At 36.0% G+C, this 20,990-nt stretch overlaps 1 protein-coding gene across 1 annotated transcript; it reads left to right on the forward strand.

Annotated features, from left to right (window-relative positions):
• The first annotated feature begins 474 nt into the window (after window positions 1–474).
• On the forward strand, window positions 475–9,452 carry LOC142354526 (piezo-type mechanosensitive ion channel component-like). The gene is made up of 3 exons (XM_075406848.1): window positions 475–4,596; window positions 8,004–8,295; window positions 9,013–9,452. The coding sequence occupies exons 1-3, from the start codon at window positions 568–570 to the stop codon at window positions 9,387–9,389; spliced, it is 4,698 nt and encodes a 1,565-aa protein (XP_075262963.1). The 5' UTR covers window positions 475–567; the 3' UTR covers window positions 9,390–9,452.
• Window positions 9,453–20,990: the final 11,538 nt, after the last annotated feature.

Below are 20,990 nucleotides of genomic sequence, written 5' to 3' on the forward strand. Positions count from 1 at the left end.
GCTTTTGAAGGATGCAGCGATTTAGATTCGTTCAATAGAAATAAAAGGATATAGCGATTGTAGATGGAATAATTGCTTCCAAAAAGTTATAGGAAACTATACTTTCACTTCTCGCAATAGGTCTCCTGTTTTTCGGTATATTTTTTACGCCTGAACATTTTATTTGATTTAGTAATTATATAGAGTGTGATACTGTGCCGCTTTTATTTTCGTAGGACCACATTTAAATTTTTGTTTTTTTTTCAATAACAATAAATTTTTAAGTTTTCCAAACTAAGTGGAATATGATCGTTTTGTGAAATGAGAATGGTTTCAAATTTTCCTTAGAAGGTTTTTAGTTTCGTGCTAACTGAGGCCTTGGTGGTATTTATTTATTCCATCCACTTTTCACAGATTGGGAGAATAGTCGAACTCATTCCAAACTTCCTTTCCCTGTTTTTTTGCTTCACTTTGCCCTTTTATAGTTGAAAGATTTCTTGAAAAACTCATATAGAAAAATAGAATATACTCTGATAGAATAAACAGTTTCTATGATCAGCTTTGCTGAATGCACTTATCGGGTTCAGAATGGACGCGCGGATTCTGAAATTGAGTGGCAAGAAAGAATTTGCCCAAAAAAGTCGTCTCCATGAATCGGCTGAAAAGTACGACAAAGAGGGGGTTAATTTGAAATACTGTTTGGAGTATCGAGTACTGTTTCCAGAAGTCAATAGAAGAAACGCCGATGCTGGATTCAAAAACATGCTTCTTTATTTTATGAATTTCGGGTTTTATAAATTTGGTCTGGAGTTAGTGGTTATGTATGTCGTTATTTTGGTAGGGAATACGGGCGATATTTTCTCAGTTTTCTACGTTCTGTTCCTTATTCCAATGTTATTATGCCGACGTAAACATTTGAAACTGTTTGCTAAAGTTTTTGCAGTCTACGTAGCTTTTGTTTGTGTTGTGAAATATCTATTACTTCTTTGGCTTCCGCCTTTTGAAACGTTCTGCAGTTCCTCGTTTTTGAACTGGCTCGCCGGAACCAGTCACGATTCCGAGTCCAGCCAAGCATTGAAACTTTTCTTTTTTGTCTACGATTTCGATATGGACCAAGTTTACGCTGTCGGCACACCAATGCTGTTCGCTGACATGATGTTGCTAATTATACTGCGTTCATTTTTGAAAAACTTGAAAGCTGAAGTTTTCGATGATAGACTTCGCGAAGCTGCGGGAAATAACGAAGATTGCCTGGACGAACCCGATATGGCCAGACGCCAATACGGTCAAGAGGTAAAATACCGAATTGTGTATTCGAAGAAAAATTTTTTAACAGAACAGAAACATCCAATGAACGTTTTGAAGAAAATTTTGTTCATGCATGGTATTTGGTTAACGTATTTTTTCGTATGTTTCTGTGGTCTGCAAACTTATGATATTTTGGGCGCGCCTTTTATTGGGTTCTCAGTTTACCTTTTGTGGTTGGGTCAAGACGTGGCTCTAAAAACAAGGCCTGAAATGTTCAAGTTTCTGAACCGGGTTCTTTTGTATTCAGTTCTGATCGCGGGTTTCCGAGTTTGCGCACAAGTTGCGGGGTTTTACTGTACTGAGATATATTCTGACTCATTTTTAGCAAATTTTGTGGAAATTATTGATATGCGAATTCTAGCAAAATATGACCTAGCAGTTTCTGCGGAAGATCTGAATTGTTTGAACTTGTTTCAAAACAACAGTATCATATCTTGGGAAAGCACGTGTATTATGATATTGTTAGTTCAAAGACGCATTTTCTTAAGTCACTATTACGATTTTGTGATCGAAGAGTCTATTGTGTTCCGTGATCTTTCAGAAGCGGGTGGAAAATTGATTGAGAAATTTAACAGAGAGGATATTGCTGCTGCTATTGCATACAGAACTCAAATCACGAAAGATTTGGAGGAGCAGATTTCGGCCATCAGAGATCGGAGTAAAAGTTTGGGCTCGTGGTATGAACCGAAAGATCATCTGGATGCAATTTTCAATGGATCGCGCTTCTTCGGGACCGTTAAAGACAATGTACCTCTCAGTTCACCGAAGGGTAAAATGTCGGGAGGGTTATCAAAAGAGAAAGAGAAGCAAAAAAGACAATTGACTGATGGCGAAGTTGGCAGTCAATGGCTGCTCTATATTGAAAAAATCAAAGAACGAACACTTCGACGATGTTTTCCAAAAACAGAAGAAACTGTAACAGATGAGGAACAAAATAGGTTTCATGAAGAAAGTGCTGAGACAAGTGTGAACAATGATTCCCCTGTTCTGGTGCCGCCCCGCGATTCTGAGATGGAATCGTTGTCGAGTACCAACATTCAAGAAAATTCTGTTACGGCTCCTGTGATCTTGAATTCCGAATCTGATCAAAATGACCAGTCGCGAAGTGGAATCGACGCTGAAATTGATGACAATGATTCTCAGAATTTGCAAAATAGTCGAACGTGGCTATTGGATCACTCAATTGAAAACCCGGAAGACCAAAAGCCAGTTGGTGGATTTAAAAAGTTGATTTTGCTGGTTACTTATGTTGTTTTTAGGTTGCTTGCCGAAATTGCTTACGTTTTTGACCATGGTTCAATTGGCTTTCATCGTATTTTGCTGAGTCTTGAACAAATCCGGGCAAAACGAGTCGGCTTTTTAGAAGCAGAGTCAGCCGATATAATGGAAACGCGCGTGAGGGATCGAGTTACTGTTAACAACTATGTATGTGTTGATATTTCGACTGAGGTTTCGGAGTCCAGCGATGTCCGAAAACCGTCAAGGTTCCAGCAACATCTTGATTCTCAACAAGACTTCAACATCTGCGTTTTGTTCATCAGAGATTTCTGGCTATCATTTTACCAATTTTTGATTTCCCAAACTGACCATTTTTGCTACTTTTTGATCGGAATTGTGGTGGTCTTGAATGGATCTATCATGGACATGACATTGTCCATAATAACCATAACCTGGGGTCTGTTGTCCAAACCGAGGCCGAGTAAGCGATTCTGGAAGTTGATCATTTTCTACACTACTGTTGTCATTTTCGTTCAGTGGTTTTTCCAAACTGATGTTTTCGAGTACAACAGAAACAAAGAGGTATCTGCGCCTGACTGGCTGGAAACGTTGATAGGAAACTTGGACACTAAAGATTCGTATGTTTATGTTCTGTTGTTACTAGTTGCGCTGTGTTTTCACCGAAACATTCTTATTAGTTACGGGTTATGGTCTTCGTACTCTTCTAATAGAACCGAACAGGAATTGTACAATAAAGAGGCGAGGAAAAACGGAACCGCTCTTATTGGGGAAAATTCTGAAGATGTCCGGGACCGAAATTCGATAAGTGAAAGTTCTGTCAACAACTTTGCAAAGCAGAGAAAGTTTTCCGTGGCAGCAACGTCAATCGTCTCCGAAGATTTGCCCACGAAACCCAGAGGCCCTTCTTCGAATATAATTAAACGCTTCACAAACTGGTCTGAACTGCGGTACTGGGCCTCGGATGTTAAAAATGAGGCCAAATATTTTGCAGAACAGATTTTGGATAGCAATAAAACCGCAATCCGAGATGTCTATGTGCCTATGTTTATTTTCGATATTTTGGGTTACATAATTGTTACAGTCGGGTATTCAGGGTTCTCAGAATCGGGCGAAAGTTCCTCAATTGTTGACAGTTTACTCAATAATAAGGTTCCATTCTACTACCTGATAATAGTTCTTGTAATGTTTATGTTTACAATGATTGACAGACTTGCTTACCTCAGAAAAAACGTGCTGATCAAATTTATCGGGTTTACAGCCCAGGTAATATTAGTTCACGTTTGGTTAATACTTATAAACCCGGCGATTAATAAATCCCGATTCCACTCAAACACAAGTGCGTTGGTTTACTATTTATTTCGATGGATTTACTGGCTGATTTCAGCGTATCAGATTAAATGTAGTTTCCCAGTCAGGGTCTTGGGCAACTGTTTTTCAAAGCGATACAACAAGTTGTGTAAACTTGGTATGACTGTCTTCTTCAAGGCCCCATTTCTGTTTGAATTACGGGTTATAATGGACTGGGTTTTCACCCCGACAACCCTAAAATTCAACCGCTGGTTGCAAGTTGAAGACGCATTTGTCAAAACTTTCCTAATCAAATGTCTCAGAGAAGATGAACTTAGCGACCACAGAAAACGAGGCGAAGTACAGAAAGCGTTTCCTTCAAAATTTATATATCTGCTTATTTTTCTGGCCTTAGTTCTGGTTATTTGGGCTCCTATTCTGCTTTTCTCATTTCTGAACACGAGCAAGGTTGGCACTGAAGTTAATTACGCTAGCTTCGAATTGCAACTGGGCAGTTTTGAGCCAATTTTCAAGTCGAGTTTCACAAATGTCCAGGACTTGTCATTCAAAAACGCGACTTTCTGGGCGGACAAATTTGGCTACGACTTTTCATCCCTGGACGAAGACTCCCAAAGTGTGAAGAGAATTGTGTTTAACCCAAATGCACAGCAAGTTTGGGCTATCACTCCTCCTGCTAGAGAGACCCTGTTCAGTGATCTGCTGAAGTGTGACAACTTCGAGTTGACCATCAAGCTGTTGATGATTCGGCGCCCGTTGGAATCGGTCAGCTTCCTGTTTTCAATTCTCTTAGCCCTGGTTTTAATAAGTGTATGAGGGGTTGCATGAAGCGTTTCGTGCATTCCTGCGGGAAAAAATTAATGCTTCCTTTTGACCATACGAAACGTGCTTAGGAACCAAAAGGAAATATTTTTTCTCATATTTGTTTTTGTACGTTTTCAATTCTGGTGTTGGGTTCTTGTTCCGGTTTTATTCTTGTTCTCTTTTGCTTTGCGGATGATTCTGCTCTTATGATTAAGTCTATCTTGTTATGTCACTTTGACCAGTTAGCTGATTTCACGAACAAAAAGTTAAGCATATCCGATTCAACTCAGATCTAGACAATTTGCATTCAATTTGCTATTATACGTGCGAAATTTTTTATTGTTCTTTGCCATATGAGTTGATTATTAAAAGGATGAAAAACTATTTGTTGCAGTTGATTCTGGCCTAATCCAAAAATGAATCTAATCTTGGAAAACTGTTATTTCAAAGATTATATTAAATTCTGTTCATTTTTTGCAAAATCTTGATTTACATGGTTTCGGTAGCAATTTAATTACCCGTTGATGAATTTTCTAAGTGAAACCTAACATTTAGATAGTTCATTACCCGAGTGGACTGGGGATGGTTATCTTGTAAGATCTTGTAAGATTCTGTAAGAGCATGCATCGTCTTACAAGATTTTCTGACAGGTTCTTACAAGATAAGCATTCGTCTTACAAAATTCTTACAAGATAGGCATTCGTCTTACAAGATTCATACAAGATAAGCATTCGTCTTACAAGATCCTTCTAAGATAAACATTTGTTTTATATGATTCTTGCAAGATTAACCGATGTTTTGCAAGGATCGAAATGCACAGAACTGAAATACAGAGCGCATAAAAAAATTTGGAGAAGATGCACAAGACGAAAAAACAAGTAATTTTTTCTGAACAGTGTAAAACAGTGTAAACAGTGTAAATTTACTTTGAGTAATAAATTCACACCCAGCATTAAATGGAAAGTGCGAATATGGGTTTTTCTGTTCCTCCACATTGAATGCAATGAGATAAAATTGATTTAAAAATTAAATATTTCTGCAATTTTTTTTCATTAGAGCATAAAAAGTAAGGGAAAAAAATGATAATTTCACGCTTTTAGTTTTTGGCAATTAGTCAATAGTAAAAGTTAATAATTTTGTACTGATGCAGTAAAAATTATCTTGAAAAGCCTTTTTCAATCAAATTAATGATTAAAAATATCAGTCAAAAATACGCAACCAATTCTCAAAACTTCAATGCATTAAATGAAGGAAATTGCGCGTAAAAGAACCAATGAGAATGTAGCTCAACCGGAACGAACTTGCAAGAATCTTACAAGATAACCATTCATCTTGTAAACAAGATCACCATCTTTTGTAAGAAATTCGTCAGAACTTTCATTGTTTCCTTCCTAAGATAACCATCTTTTATAAGAATCTTGTATGATCTTACAAGATAATCATTCTCTCTCGTCCAGGGTAGGTAAGTTAAGTTAAATTGTTCTTTTTTTGCCTGATTGAGCATTGCGATTCAACCGTAATTTTGTATAAATTTAGATTATTGTTGTTCTTGTTAACTTATTGTTATTTTGGGAAGTTTGCTGTTATATTTAAAGCCTACTCCAAAAATATATCCAGTTGCGGAGTTTTTGCTTTCGAATTCTAATTTTTACTAATTCGCTCTGCTTCGCAAAATCTCGGTAAGGAATTTAATTACAATTGATGAATTTTGAAGAGGAACATGATGTGTTGTTATTTTATTGGTAAGTTTTGTTTAAATTGGATATTTTCGATGATGTTTTAAGTAATAATTTCTTTGATGCTGTTTTTTTATGTTAACTTTTGTAATCCCTTCATTAATTTTTTTCGCAGGTCATTTTTGAGTTTTTTTTTCATTGAAATGGCGTGACAAAATGAATGTTCCTGGAAGACTGTTGTATTATCATTTTGTAAGCTTTTCTGTAAGATTTGACTCTTTTCATTGTTTCCTTCCTATTTGTTTCGTATCTTGATGAGTCTTATGCCATTACCGCTGGAGATTGTTTTGAAAGCTTATTGTAAGCAGAGTTAATACTCACACGTTTCTAACTATTCAAAAGAGAACAGACATAGATAGTTTGGACAACATTCTTGGAAGACAAATGACGTGTCAAGTTTTGTGGTAGATGTTTCAACGAGTGATTTTGAAACAAATTTTGCCTGTTAGAGCTGAGAGTAGCTTGACCTTAGTTTCAGCTTTTATTTGCTCTGGGTCTCTTTATCGAAAGTGTAATCTAATGCCTGTGTTGTTAAAAAATGTAATTTCGTCAAAATTAGTTGTTTACTGTCCTGTGCTTTACACCTTTAACTCTTGTTTTATTTCGAGTAGCATAAACAAGTAGCGTTGTTGCCATGGCTCTTTAATTGATCTCGAACGAAGTTTGAAGTAATTATTGTAAACGTGTGCGTGTTTTTTGCTTAAACTTCTCGATTCTTTTTGATTCCAATGTGACTTTTTAACGCTATTTTGTTTGAGTTTTGGGTTATTTGAATTGTGCTTATTCCGAAAACAAAACAAATTGTGGGCGATGAGCGCACATTGCCCGTGTGCCGTAGTGGTTAATGCCCCTAATCTCATCCGAGAGGTCGCGGGTTTTAATCCGACTTGACGTCCGACTGTAGTCGATTTGTTTTTTGCTTCAAGATCTTTTTAACCGCAAATACACGAGAAAAATGACGATTGCACCGCTGTTTTGGGAATTATTTGTTGTATGAAGCACATTAAATGTTTTACTGTTTCCGTTTACAAATTGTGATTTGTTTTAGGAGCGATACTGTTAAAATGGCTTTATTTATGATTTTGTTTCAATATTCTTTTGCAATAGGCCTGGTCCCTTCGCACTCTTCATTTGTCATAACTGAATTATTTGAACCAATATTTTGATTTTAAGGATCATTGTCGGCAGAATACAAAGATTTTTAGGTAATTTGATTTCAAAGTAAATTTTTGCTTAAAGCACAAATAGAGAAATTGTGGTTCATTAACAATTGGGGCTCAAAACGACCTGTGGAAGTGACTGTGGAAAATTGACTAGTTAGTTGGCAAAGTTCCTAGATTTTTTTGTCTCGTGTTGTAGCTAGGAAAACATAATCACAATAGAGTACTTATACACCATCATACGATTAACAGTTTAGTTTGAAAGCGGGGGCCAAAATACTTTCGAATCGTTTTTCAGACGTTTCAAAGATTTTTTGAGCCAAAAGTTTGGTTGCAAATAATGATTTACTGTCTGATGGCACGTGTTCGAAACTTTTTTTTTAGGGGGGGGGGTCATAACGAAGAAGATCCCGGTCCATTCATTTGATAATTAGAGAGATTAAATTGGAGATTGAAAGAAAAGTGCAATTAGGTAGCGACAATCAGCCAACCGCAAGCCACCACCCAAATTGTAAGCCAACTGGATTCAAATACTTGCAAGCAGCTGGCATGCGCGATTAAACTGGATTCTATGGGACGCAACAGAACTTCATGTGATAAGAAATCCAATGAGAAAGCGGTGTCCCTGGGTCACGTGTTGCCAGTGTTCTATACTGTGGATAATGAAGGAAATATGAACCAGATCAGCCTAAAGAATGCAGATGATGAGAATCATTCGTGGATGACAATTAATGTGACACTAACAGGAGTTGATGAAATTCTAGGTTAGAGATTAGTTTTCTAAAACAGTATGGAAACCCAGCTAGACGTGGGACTAGAACCTAGGCACTTCCCTGTAAGATAAATATGCTAAAGTAGAGAGGTAGAGGAGGATATATAATAGGAGGAGCATTAAGGGAAAGATCTACTGAGTGTTTTTTCATTATCTTATAAGAGGAATTTTTAAAGACTGATGTTAACGTTTTTTCATGCGTTTTGATGCTTTAAATCATGTTTGAAGTATTTTTTTGTTCTCGCTGCTCTGTTTCAGGCGCTTTTTTGTAAAAACTGCTGTAAACTTTTAATAGCACAAACTCCTCGGTCATGAAAGTTTTATTCCCACTAGTTGAATTCCAAATACTTTATCAGAAAGTTGAGATAGATGAAAATTTTGGAAAACGGAAAATGAAAAGTAGAGAATGTCTTGCTTCATTTGAATCATCTACGTCTGAAAATATGGGACAAATTTAGTGATACGTCTACAGATAACGTTTTTGTCGGATCTTTTCAGTGTCCCCCCCCCCCCGCGCAGCTAATTATTTGCACCTCTCAAAAATTATGATTTACTTTGTAATCAAGCGTGCTCTGTAATCCTGGGGGGGGGGGGGGGGGGGGGGCATAACGTGCTGGATAGGCTTAAACTGAAAAGATCCCTGATGGTGTTTAGAAACTTTGAGACTATTCATAGTTAAACGTCTTTTTAAATTAGCTCTTTTCAACAGGAGGCGTGAGTGATTACGTTCAATGGTGGACTATCAAAACCAACTATACCTCTGGTGCTCTTTCCATCGTCACTTTCGATGACAAAGTAGTCCCAGAATTATTCGATTCTCTCGCCAGTTACGGAATAATCGGCCTCTACATCACATTCGTAATTGTGGCAGCTAGTAACATCAAGAGTGCTTTTAGTAACTATTCCGAGAATATCATGTTCCAAGAGTTGCCAGAAGTCGATGTCATCCAGAAATTGATCCTGGAAATGTACATGTGTAGAGAAATGAAGCATTTTGAGCTGGAAGAAGATTTATATTCTCAACTTCAGTATTTGTATCGATCGCCACAGACCATGATTGAAAATACCAAATACAAACCAGAATGAAATTATAATACTTCACATATCATTGCAACATTTGTGTTTATGCATAGTTAATTATATTCTAAACATATTTTGAAATCCCGGTCGACCGAGCCATCTTAGATCCGCGAAGGGACAAATTTTCGTGCTATTACGATAATACCCAAGATACCATTAACGGTCTTATGACGCTTATAAACAAATGGCGCGAAAAGTTGATCGCACCCCGAAAGAGATCAAATTCTTTGACGGATTATGGGTTGGATTATTGCAGAAGCGAATTTACTGGTCGCAATGAATTCAAAATAATAATCATCATTATTTTTCATTTTTCGTTAAATTTTAAACTTTTCATTAAAGTCTATTTTTCGAAATTTTGCAATTTTTTGGCGTTCTGGCGAGCCAAACACCAAAAATACAAAAATTTTCGTGTCCCCCCTCAACCGTTGCGAACACAGTAACACGCAAATGTCCCCCCCCCCACCGTAGCGTGCCCAATAAGACACATTTTTTTTGACCAATTGGATCTTTTTTGACGTTTTTGATGTGAATGGTTTGTTTTGGATGTTAGGTGTGAAGTAGCGCTGCTCTTTTAGTGGTTGTCATTTTGTCATTAGCTCAGGTGAGACTATTCAATGGAAAAAAGTGAAAAATTTTGAAAATAGGAAATATTGATGTTCTAAAATTGCCTGAAATGCATTTTGCGCCGGGTTTAAAGTCGCAAAGATGATTTGTTTTGTTGACTTCATCTCACCTAGTGGGTCTCACGATCGAAAAAAATTTTGAAGTTCTAAAATTGCATGAAATGCATTTTGCGCCGGGTTTCAGGTCTCAAACATGATTTTTTTGTTGATCTCTTCTCACCTGGTGGGTCTCATCATAAAAAACTGAAAAATTTTAAAGTTCTCAGATTGCATGTAATGTATTTTGCGCCGGTTTTTAGGCGCAAAGATGATTTTTTGTGGACCTCATCTTCCCTGATGAATTTCGTCTATCGAACAAAAAACTTTTGTCTACGGAAAAGTTTTGGGAAAACTGCAAAATTTTGAAGTACTCACAACGTTCATCTTGTTATTTCGTCAGTATATAGAATTATAAACCATATCACAAAACTTAGTCACCAATCACGGCTTACTTACTAGTTGAAAAAAAAACGTTGAGTGTTGCATTCCTCATGTCTGTTGCTATCGGTCAGTCTGCTCAAATATTTGTTTCACGATTTAATTGATCAAGCGTAAGAACAAAATATAGTAATAAGTAAGGTCAGTGGTTGCTGTTGTTGTTGCTAGAACTATCTGAGTCGCAAGTCTATTTTTAGATATAACTGTTTACTATGACTAACTCTCATGGTCACTGCCAAAATTCATTTTACACGAGTAATCGTCGTAATCGATTGTGATTGGACGATCGATCGTCCGACAGTGTCAATGAATTATTTCGGAATAGGTTTACATGTTGAACTGTCTGCATTGGGTGGTGTTATTATAGTTTAACAAGATACTTATATAGCAATAGAGCAGACTCATATGAAATTGTTTGAGTTTCAGTTGGAGTTTAATTTATAAACAAATTTTGTCAGTGGTTAACGATTGTTCCTTCTTCGATTTTTCTCACGATATTACTTGCACAGAAGAACGTCATGTAGTTGCTTTTTTTAAAACGACTCTACTACAATAAGGACCCCGAATTTAAGGCAATATATCATCTGTTTGTCTTGTGTTTGACCTAACAGATACATAATATTGGATTAAAGCTTGAATACTGCCAGGAAAACATGTTGAACTTTTATCACCATGACTAATAAATTTTGTTCTCTGAAATTACTTTCAACCATCAAATGAGTGAAAACTAGAGAGACCAACAGAAAATCAAGCTGAATTTTCAATTTTTTTCATGCAATTTTAGTAGCTTAGTAAAATATATCTAATGCAATACACAAGGTTAGACCTGTTTGAACTGTTTGAGTTTTTTTATAAGACTCATTTAACTTCACTTTTTTTGGAGCCCTACAAGAGCTGACAGGCGGCGTTTCAAGACTGCTGGTTGCCACAAGCTTAACAAATTCGGGTGTTTTGATTACACTTGTTGTTATTGCTGTAGACGGTATTGAAGTTTCGAAGTTGATTTACCAAAAGATAGGATTTTCCAAAAGTTTTCAATGAGTTTCAAATCCTGCCAATACTTGTCCTGATTTTCGTAGATAGGTACTTCTTGAACATCGTAATCATAGGAAATTCATCTAATGTCATCTCCCAGAACGTTTGAATCAAAAGTAAACTCACGAGTATAAACCGCTACAAATTCCAGAGTATATTGAGCTGCCTTAAGTGAAGCTTTTTCAAATCTAAAAGATTGAACGAAATCGAAAGTAACAACAGGTAATGCCATGTGTTTCAGTTTTCCTTTCTTCACCTTGATACTCTTGCTGGACGATAACAATATTCTCTTTTCAAAGTCTCGTATGCAATTGTCCGGGTACTGGTAGATGACTTTTCTTTCAGTATGACTGCAATTGGAAACATTTCAGTAAGTCAGTGACCACTACTTCTGTTTTCACACATATAAACTGACTTATAATTGACTTGAATAATTTGTTAAAAATTTTTGAGCTTGAATATTTTGGTCAATATCCCAAAAAAGACACCTTTAAAAGAGTATGTTAAGAGAAATTTGAGAATATTACTGTTAACGTTATCTGAACAGTATTTATTCACAATAATTATCAAGCGCAAAATGATTTTTTTCTAACTATTAGTAATTGAGACAGAATACACAATTTGTATTTAAATTATAGGGAATTTAAAGAATCTGGTTTGAGCGTAAAGTTGAATACTGTTTTGTAGGCGTTGTGCTACTATATTTAGAAGTATCTGTGTTCTACAAAGATTAATGTACATGGACGAGAAGAATTATTTTTCAGTGTATGTAGTTCTCATGCTACATGTATTTTCCTTATCTAAAATAATCACAGCTTTTCAAGTACTAGTGTAATCCACGCCAGTTTTTATCTTTCCGGAAAGCTATTTTTAGCATCAAAAACGAATCTTCTAGTTTGGTTGTTATTGTTGCTACAGTACATTTTGTTCACACCCGTGGAATCAAAAGGAAAAATAGACAAGTGCGTTTTTGTTTGTGAAGACTTTCAGGAATGAGAGGTTATGTAAAATTGCTACCGTCTTACAAATGATCCAAGAGAAATATAAAAAATACTTAACCATTACTTTGGACACCTGAACTCCAGCAGACATAAATTTTGCAATCTGTTCATCTATGATTCAAATTTATTTGATTTCTTTAAGCAGAAATTTAAAACTTTGTCTAATTTTCTCAGTTTCGGTCGGTTTTAATCTCACTTAGAATGCATTTTGATATACCAATTGTTTGTAGATACTGCTTGAAAAAAATTCATGAGAAGTATTTGATATTGGCCTCAACTTACCCAATGATTTCAGCGAGACTGAATTATTTTCTAGCAGCAAGTGAATACTTCAGTCAAACGGAGAACTTCGATTATGATAATGCTTTGAAACTTCCACCATACGGAGGAATTATTCCCTGGAAGCTTAATATTTGCTTTACTGGTCATCTGACAGGAATTCTTTTTCGCTTGTATATTAAGTTTTTTCACTCTAACATTTATCATTTGTTGGAATGTTAAGCAGTAAAGCAGTTGTGTTAGACCTTGAAGGTTTCCGTCACAGGAAAGAAAAATTTATTGTCAAAGAGTTTGGTGTGTGTACTGAGGATTACAACGATTGTGTTTTGTTGTCTCCACCATCGAAATTTTCTGATTTGACAAATCCGCAGAAAACATCAATTGGTTATCTGAAAATTTACATGGCTGAAATTGGAACTCTGAAAATTATCCTTTTATTTATCTGACTCAAATTGTTCGAAGCATTCGCTTAAGAAGCCCGAGAGTGGTTTATTACGCTAAGGTTTTTTGAAAAGACTCAACTTTTATCAGATTTACTGGACTGTCCAGTAATCGATTTAAATACTCTTGAGTGTCCTAAAATATTGTACGGTTTTTTTTTACATTTATCTGTGTGAATCATAACTCAGCACAGCGTGGTAGCTTCAATAATCATGTGCAAGAGAAAAAGCTTGTTTCTATTTTACTGGTTGGCTAATGAGAGGAATTGACGAAAGTGGAAGCACCCTTGTCAGCGAATTCGTCCATTTGCGCCTTGATCACGAAGGAGGGGACACTGAAACTCAATTTTTAAAGGCGAAGCAGTATAAAGTGGTACTCAAATTCGTCCGAGAAAAGTTAGGGTGTTATTGACAGAGGACGAAATCCGTTCAATTACAAACTTGGTTTTCTACATCGAACCTTTTATTCAGTGGAGAAAACGAAATGTCGGATTGTCAACGCAAAGTCCCGCCTCGGAAACTTCTATTGATATCGAAACATCCAACTGGTAAAGAAGTAGATAAAAATGATGAAATGCTGCCTGAAGAAATTCAAGTGATAAAATGCTGCCTGAATAAATTGAACTCGTGAACAAGGACAAGGTCAAAAAAATTATGTACTATGAAAAAACTTCACGATTACTCGCATGTTTCATGGTGCACTTGAATGATTTTTTGAGTGATTATAGTTGTTATGAACTGTTCTATGTAAAATATTAAAAAATTACAATAAATTTTTTTACTCATTTTTTTGTGATGGAACAAGTGACAGTTGATCAAGTTGTGCAAGGTACTCCTTTCGAAAAGGAAAGTAGTGGAAAATCTAATTGGAAGTTCTGTAATCAGATAACGTTACCACGGTCGGAAGGTGTTTTTTTGTTCAAATGTTTGTAATTTTGATGCTAATAGTTCTTTGCATTGTGAAATTGACTGTGCTTAAACCAACTTGTGAGAAAACATCAGTTTGGATTTCGATTCTGTGGAGTTTAGTTGGATATACCTTTCCAGACCCTCGATTATGAACAAAATAATCCCTAACAGTGACAGAATTTTTATGGCCGTGGTAAGTCCATCGGGTTGTGATGAAACAAATTTAATTTTCAGAATAATAGCAGGAAACTCCTTTTATCCAAAGTTTAAAAATGTTATTTTTCTCTACCACGAAATGCAACCAATATACTCACAAGTTGACCCGCATTTATACTGAAGCGAATGGTACTTTTATCTGATTCTGAGTCGAGGAAATTTCTCCGCACTTCCGATGACAATATTGTATTGGTACTGTTAATGTTTTTTGCAACGTCATCAGAGGACATGTGAACGTGATTAAGACTGTTCTTCGTTAAATTGTTTCGGTTCGTTATTCAGTTCGGTTCATTGATTTAGTTCGGCTCATCATTCATTTTTGCTACCAGTATTTGAGTCAATCATAAAAGAGAGAATGACAACTGCTGAGGAGTTCATTTTAAATCCCAAAAAAGTCTATATGAAAACTCAACCACAGCAAACCCTGGTCATAGAATATCCTGACGTTAAACAAAAATCGTCACAGCTGTCTATTATAAATAGAGTGCGATCAAAGGAACACAATGAAGCACATATCAATGCAAACCTGTCGGAACAAGACTCTGGCGTTGATGTTGACAAAAATTGGGTCAGAAATTCAAATAGACGGGCAGATCAAGTCCTAAAAACATTATCATCGCTTTTGTCTCATTCAAAATACTTAAAGTGTGATTATATTGTAGATCTAATTAAAATGTCTAATCGTGTTCTCATTGGCGAAGACGAGAAGTTACTCATTTACAACAGTCCAAATGACATAAACGCATTCGCTTTCGTGTACAATTTACAGCAACCAACAAAGAAAATTGAGAGTCCTGTTTATTTTGATTTATTAAAAGTGTTACAAATAAAGAAGGAACAAGAAATTAACAGCAATGCTAATACTTCGATCAGGAAAAAATTCTACAAAAACCGCAACAAAAAGAAAAAAGTCGAGAGATTACATAAAAGAAAAGAGTTCAAAGTTTCAAAAGCCCAAAGAACAAAGACGACCAGACAGCAAAGGCGAAATCATCGAAGACGAACGCATCAGTTACAAAAAAGAAGAGGAACGAAGATGAAAGCATCAGTTACGAAAAAGAAGAGGAACGTTTCGAAACTCCGTACGAAGCAAGTGTACAGAAGGAAAAAGAATAGGAATCCTACGACTAGTGAAGAAAAATTGCTGCAGTCGATGTACACAAAAGGTCCAGCTGCGTTTGGAAGCGTTCAAAATTTACAAAAAAGCATAAACTTGCAGCCTCGCAAAGTGAAACAGCTTCTAGCGAACAAAAATGCTCGAACAAAATATAAAGGGTTTCGAAAAAATTTTGCACCTCTGAATGTTATTGCATATGACATTGATGAAATTTGTTCCCTTAACTTGGCACATGTGTACAAACTTTTAACACAAAACGCAGGTTTTAAGTACTTATTGATTGCTATTGACTGTCTTTCACGCTATCTACGTGTTGAACCGCTCGAATCAAAATATGCAACAACAACAGCCGAAGCCTTCAAACAAATGATTAAACACAAACAGCCCAAAAAAGTTTGGGTTGATGCTAGAACAGTTTGAAAACTCTGTCAGAAGAAAGATATAGAAATTTATCAAACTTTCAGCGAAAAGAAGTCTGCTTTTGCTGAAAGGAACATCCGCTCTTTAAAGAACATTATTTATAAGGATCTGGAAGAAAATTGGACATATTCATACATCTCTCAGTTGAAAAATTTTGTACAAACAATAAACTCACGCATTAACAGTATAACCAAAATTGCTCCGAACAAAGTCACCAAAAACACGTTCCATATCTGTTATCATTAAGCTTAATTGCGTCCGAGAAACTAGTTAGTGGACCAAAATTTCGAATTGGAGATTTTGTTAGAATATCAAAAGTTGATTTACACTTCCGAAAAGGTTATAAACAGACTTTTTCCAACGAAGTGTTTGAAGTTTACGATATTCCATCGATAAACCCTTCAACATACAGCCTAATTGATTCGACTCAGAATCCAATCAGTGGCAAGTTCTATCAGTTGGAATTAGTGAAAGTTGTTGGCAATAGCGAAGCGTTCATAAAGCATGAATGAGTTCACCATACATTTAGCTTCATCACCTTCCATGAGCATCTTTCCATAGAATACTTTGGCCAACTTAAAAAACATTCTTAATGAATTCAGCCTTGAAGGTGATTGGAGAGTGGCTTTGAGTGAAATTATGTTCCCATCCAGAATCAACCAGATTAATAGCACTCGAATCATAAAGTATTTTTCCGAAGGTATCAAAAACCATCAGAGAAGTATTCCATTTGGTGCTGTCTCGAAACCATACAATGGTGAGACAGTTTTAATCAGCGCTGGAAGCTTTGAGAACTTATAAAAGCCATCAAAACAGCGACTGGTCTAACTAAATGCAGTCATCAGTATATTGAGGCTCAGTTGAGAACCGAAACTGGCAAATTTGTTCCATTTACGGGAACAGGAAAAGCTATTCTGACTTTAAACTTAGGAAAATATAATTAAATGGAAGCGTACTATCAACAACAATCAGTTTCACCATACTTTGCGGGACACTATCGGCAACGAGGTAGTCGGTTCGGGGCTTTAGCGGCTGGAATTGGTAGGGCGGCCATACCGATAGCCAAAAAATTTGTGTGGCCTGTTGCTAAAAAGATTGGAAAAGAACTGTTTGTACAAGAGGAACCAGAGATTGTTGACGTTGTCGCCGAAAAGAAGAGTCCTAAAGAAGCACTTAAATCATATTTTCAGAAAACGGTAAAGAAGCAAGTTGGTGGCTCAAGAGCTCGAATAGGAGGTGTTCGTGGTGGCAATGTTCTTAAAAAAAACAGATACGGAGCGGTCCTGTCAAATCCCGAAAAATCATTCAGAGAAAACAACCGTTACTGGGAAGTCGGTCAGATTTTTGTTCCAAAGTCAAAAATGAATACTAACTTATTGCCAGCAGAGGCAACACACACAACTCCAGACCTGTTTGAAAAATAGCCTCTCCTTATTACCTTTGACAATGCTTTTACACAAAAGGCTGGTCCATCATATTCACCGGATGGTCCAATGCTGGAATTTGAAGTTGTTGGCGACAGGAACAACTTTATTGATTTGCAAAAATTTCTACTTGAAATAAAATGCAAAATCACGAGAACCAATGACGCCGATTTGAGAACAGGTGCTGATGCAACGAACACAGATTTGCCGTATTTTAGCAAAAACGCACTGCATTCTCTGTTTTCAGAGTGTACAGTCTCGTCAGGCGGTGAAATTGTCAAATACAAACGGCAACTACGCACACAAGGCTTTCATAGAAACAGAGTTCTCATCCGGAAAAACAGCCGAGAACACTTGGTTAGTCTTTCAAGGCTATTATGAAGACGAACCGGCTAAAATTTATGGAGCTGACAACAGCTCTACTGAAGTTGCTGCACGAAAAGGTTTTGCTGACTCTCTGGAATTTTTTCTCCTTGGAAAATCGGCCAGTGATATATTGAACTGTGACAAACATCTCAGTGGTGTTACCCTAAGCATCTCCTTCAGAAGGTCACCAAATGATTTTACCGTCATATCCGAATCTATACAGAGTAAAAATTGTTGAAGCAAATCTTTACGTGCGCAAAATTACCGTGGCTGACCATGTTTTGTCTGCGATTGAAAAAACTTTGCTTAAAACACCAGCTTTCTACTGGTACACGGAGGTTACTTCAACACGGGAGGCTTCACACGATTTCATTCATCCTGAATTTACGAATTGTTCAATTTCAGTGGAGCTCACTTTTGGAATTCCTTTGGGTGACAACGTTGAAGTTTTATTCCTAGGGGAACGAAGTTCAAATTTTACGTCAACTCTGAACGAAAAGTTACAAGAAACTCGTTTATTACATATCCGGTTGATGGATAATTTTGAGATAAGTTATCTAGTAAGTATATGTTTTCATCTGAAGCACAAGTTTTTCGGAGTTTTGCAGCTAATAATTTTCCAAGACTGCCAGTTAATTGTTTTGTTGTGGTCAATGCCTCAATTTTAACATCATCGGGTAGTCATTGGCTACTGATTTGTAACTAAAAAAAAACAATTTACTTTGCTGATCCACTTGGGCAGGCACTGGATTGCTACCATTTTGTATACACTCGACTGCTGCAGTTCTACTTCGAAGAAGAGGTTGTTAAATTTCTCAGATTACAGCCAATTCAGAACACAAATTCAAAACTTTGAACTCTTTTGTATTTATTTTCCTCATTATTTTTACATATAGCTATCCATATAAACACTACATGAATGATGATGATTTACTACGATTTGCTAAGCATATAGTGTAATAAAAATAAATAACTTAATTTTTTCAGTAACAATTGTTTTATAAATCAGATGTATTTTTTCCTTTGAAGCTAGATGGCTCGGTTTTTTTCTTTATTGTTGGAAAAGTTGGATTAATTTTTTTAATTCAAATCGGTAGTTAATTTTTACACTATCATTATCAGCTTTCAGACAGCCATATCTACTATTAATAATATCAATAATTTTTGAGAGTTTGCAAATGAACTGTTCTGATAAATTTTTAAAAATCGATTAAAAGTACAAGTTGGTAGAAAATCAGTTTGCACATGAACATTCTCTTTGATAGTTTCCAGTTCCAAAACATTTGGAAGTTTTCTTTTAGAGCTAAATAAATCTAGCTGATGTTGGTGATTATAAATGACTGCTTGCTCCAATTTCTCAAAAATTTCACCGTGAAGAGTGACGTTGATAGATTGTGATTTGTGCAGTAGAAGTCTGAAGCATGTGTATAGGCAAGAAATCGAATAGAGCTTTGAAGCAACTTTTTTGAGACTATCTGTTACTTGATCCAAAGCTGCAATAACATGATAATGTTCTTATTTTATTTCATAAAGGTTGTTATTCTCATGCAAACTGTAAGCAAAACTGTTGTTGATTTCTTTATCAAGTATTGGCTCAGTGCTGCAGATAAAATAGTGAAGTTACTATGGAAACTGTCGAAAGAACTCAGGTGTTCGTTCAAACATAGCCTCAACCATTACTAATAATGTGTGTCGCTCTCAGCACTTCTCTTCGCTTTCTTTTTTGGTCGATCAACAACCTGAGTTGATTTATTTCGCCAAGAAAACTTGGTTAGTTTGTCAAGGCTATTATAATGAAGACGAACCGGCTAAAATTTATGGCGCTGACAACAGAGCAACTGATGTTGCTGCACGAAAAGTTTTTGCTGACTCTCTGGAAAACCGGCCAGTGATATATTGAACTGTGACAAACATCTCAGTGGTGTTACCCTACGCATCTCCTTCAAAAGGTCACCAAATGATTTTGCCGTCATATCGGCATCTATACAGAGTAAGTATTGTTGAAGCAAATCTTTACGTGCGCAAAATGACCGTGGCTGACCATGTTTTGTCTGCGATTGAAAAAACTTTGCTTAAAACACCAGCTGTCTACTGGTACACGGAGGTTACTTCAACACCGGAGGCTTCGCACGATTTCATTCATCCTGAATTAACAAATTGTTCAATTTCAGTGGAGCTCACTCTTGGAATTCCTTTGGGTGACAGCGTTGAAGTTTTATTCCTAGGGGAACGATGTTCAACTTTTTGCGTCAACTCTGAACGAAAGGTTACAAAAAACATTACTAAAAAATTACATAACCGGTTGATGGATAATTTTGAGATAAATTATCTTGTAAGTAAATGTTTTCATCTGAAGCACAAGTTTTGCGGAGTTTTTGCAGCTAATAATTTTCCAAGACTGCCAGATAGCTGCTTTGCTGTGGTCAATGCCTCAATATCAACATCATCGGGTAGTCATTGGCTACTGATTTAAAAAAAAAACAATATACTTTGCTGATCCACTTGGGGAAGCACTGGATTGCTACCATTTTGTATACACTCGACTGCTGCAGTTCTACTTCGAAGAAAAGGTTTTTCAATTCCTCAGATTACAGCCAATTCAGAACACAAACTCAAAACTTTGAACTCTTTTGTATTTATTTTGCTCATTATTTTTACATATAGCTATCCATATAAACACTACATGAATGATGATGATTTACTACGATTTGCTAAGCATATAATGTAATATAAAACAATAATTTAATTTTTTTTTCAGTAACAACTCTTTTTATAAATTAGTTGTATTTTTTCCTTTGGAGCTAGATGGCTTGGTTTTTTCTTTTTTGTTGAAAAAGCTAGATTAATTTTTTAATTCAAATCGAAAGTTAATTTTTACACTATCATTATTAGCAATCAGACACCCATATCCACTAATAATAATATCAATAATGTTTGAGAGTTCTGCATATGAACTGTTCTGATAAATTTATAAAAATCGATTAAAAGTACAAGTTGGTAGAAAATCAGTTTGCACATGAACATTCTCTTTGACTCTTTGATAGTTTCCAGTTCCAAAACATTTGGAAGTTTTCTTTTAGAGCCATATAAATCTAGCTGATGTTGGTGTTTATAAATGACTGCTTGCTCCAATTTCTCAAAAATTTCACCGTGAAGAGTGACGTTGATAGATTGTGATTTATGCAGTCGAAGTCTGAAGCATGTGAATAGGCAAGGAATCGAATAGGGCTTTGAAGCATTTTTTTGAAACTATCTGTTACTTGATTCAAAGCTGCAATAACATGATAATGTTGTTAT

Source organism: Convolutriloba macropyga, chromosome 15 (genome assembly GCF_964194025.1).
Source record: "Convolutriloba macropyga chromosome 15, txConMacr16.3, whole genome shotgun sequence".
Classification (NCBI taxonomy): Eukaryota; Metazoa; Xenacoelomorpha; order Acoela; family Convolutidae; genus Convolutriloba; species Convolutriloba macropyga.

Coding starts and splice junctions, on each gene's coding strand:
- LOC142354526 (XM_075406848.1), top strand. CDS start 568: ATGGACGCGCGGATTCTGAAATTGAGTGGCAAGAAAGAATTTGCCCAA. Junction 4,597..8,003: donor TTCGGCGCCCGTTGGAATCG/GTCAGCTTCCTG, acceptor AAGTGCAATTAG/GTAGCGACAATCAGCCAACC. Junction 8,296..9,012: donor AGGAGTTGATGAAATTCTAG/GTTAGAGATTAG, acceptor TCTTTTCAACAG/GAGGCGTGAGTGATTACGTT.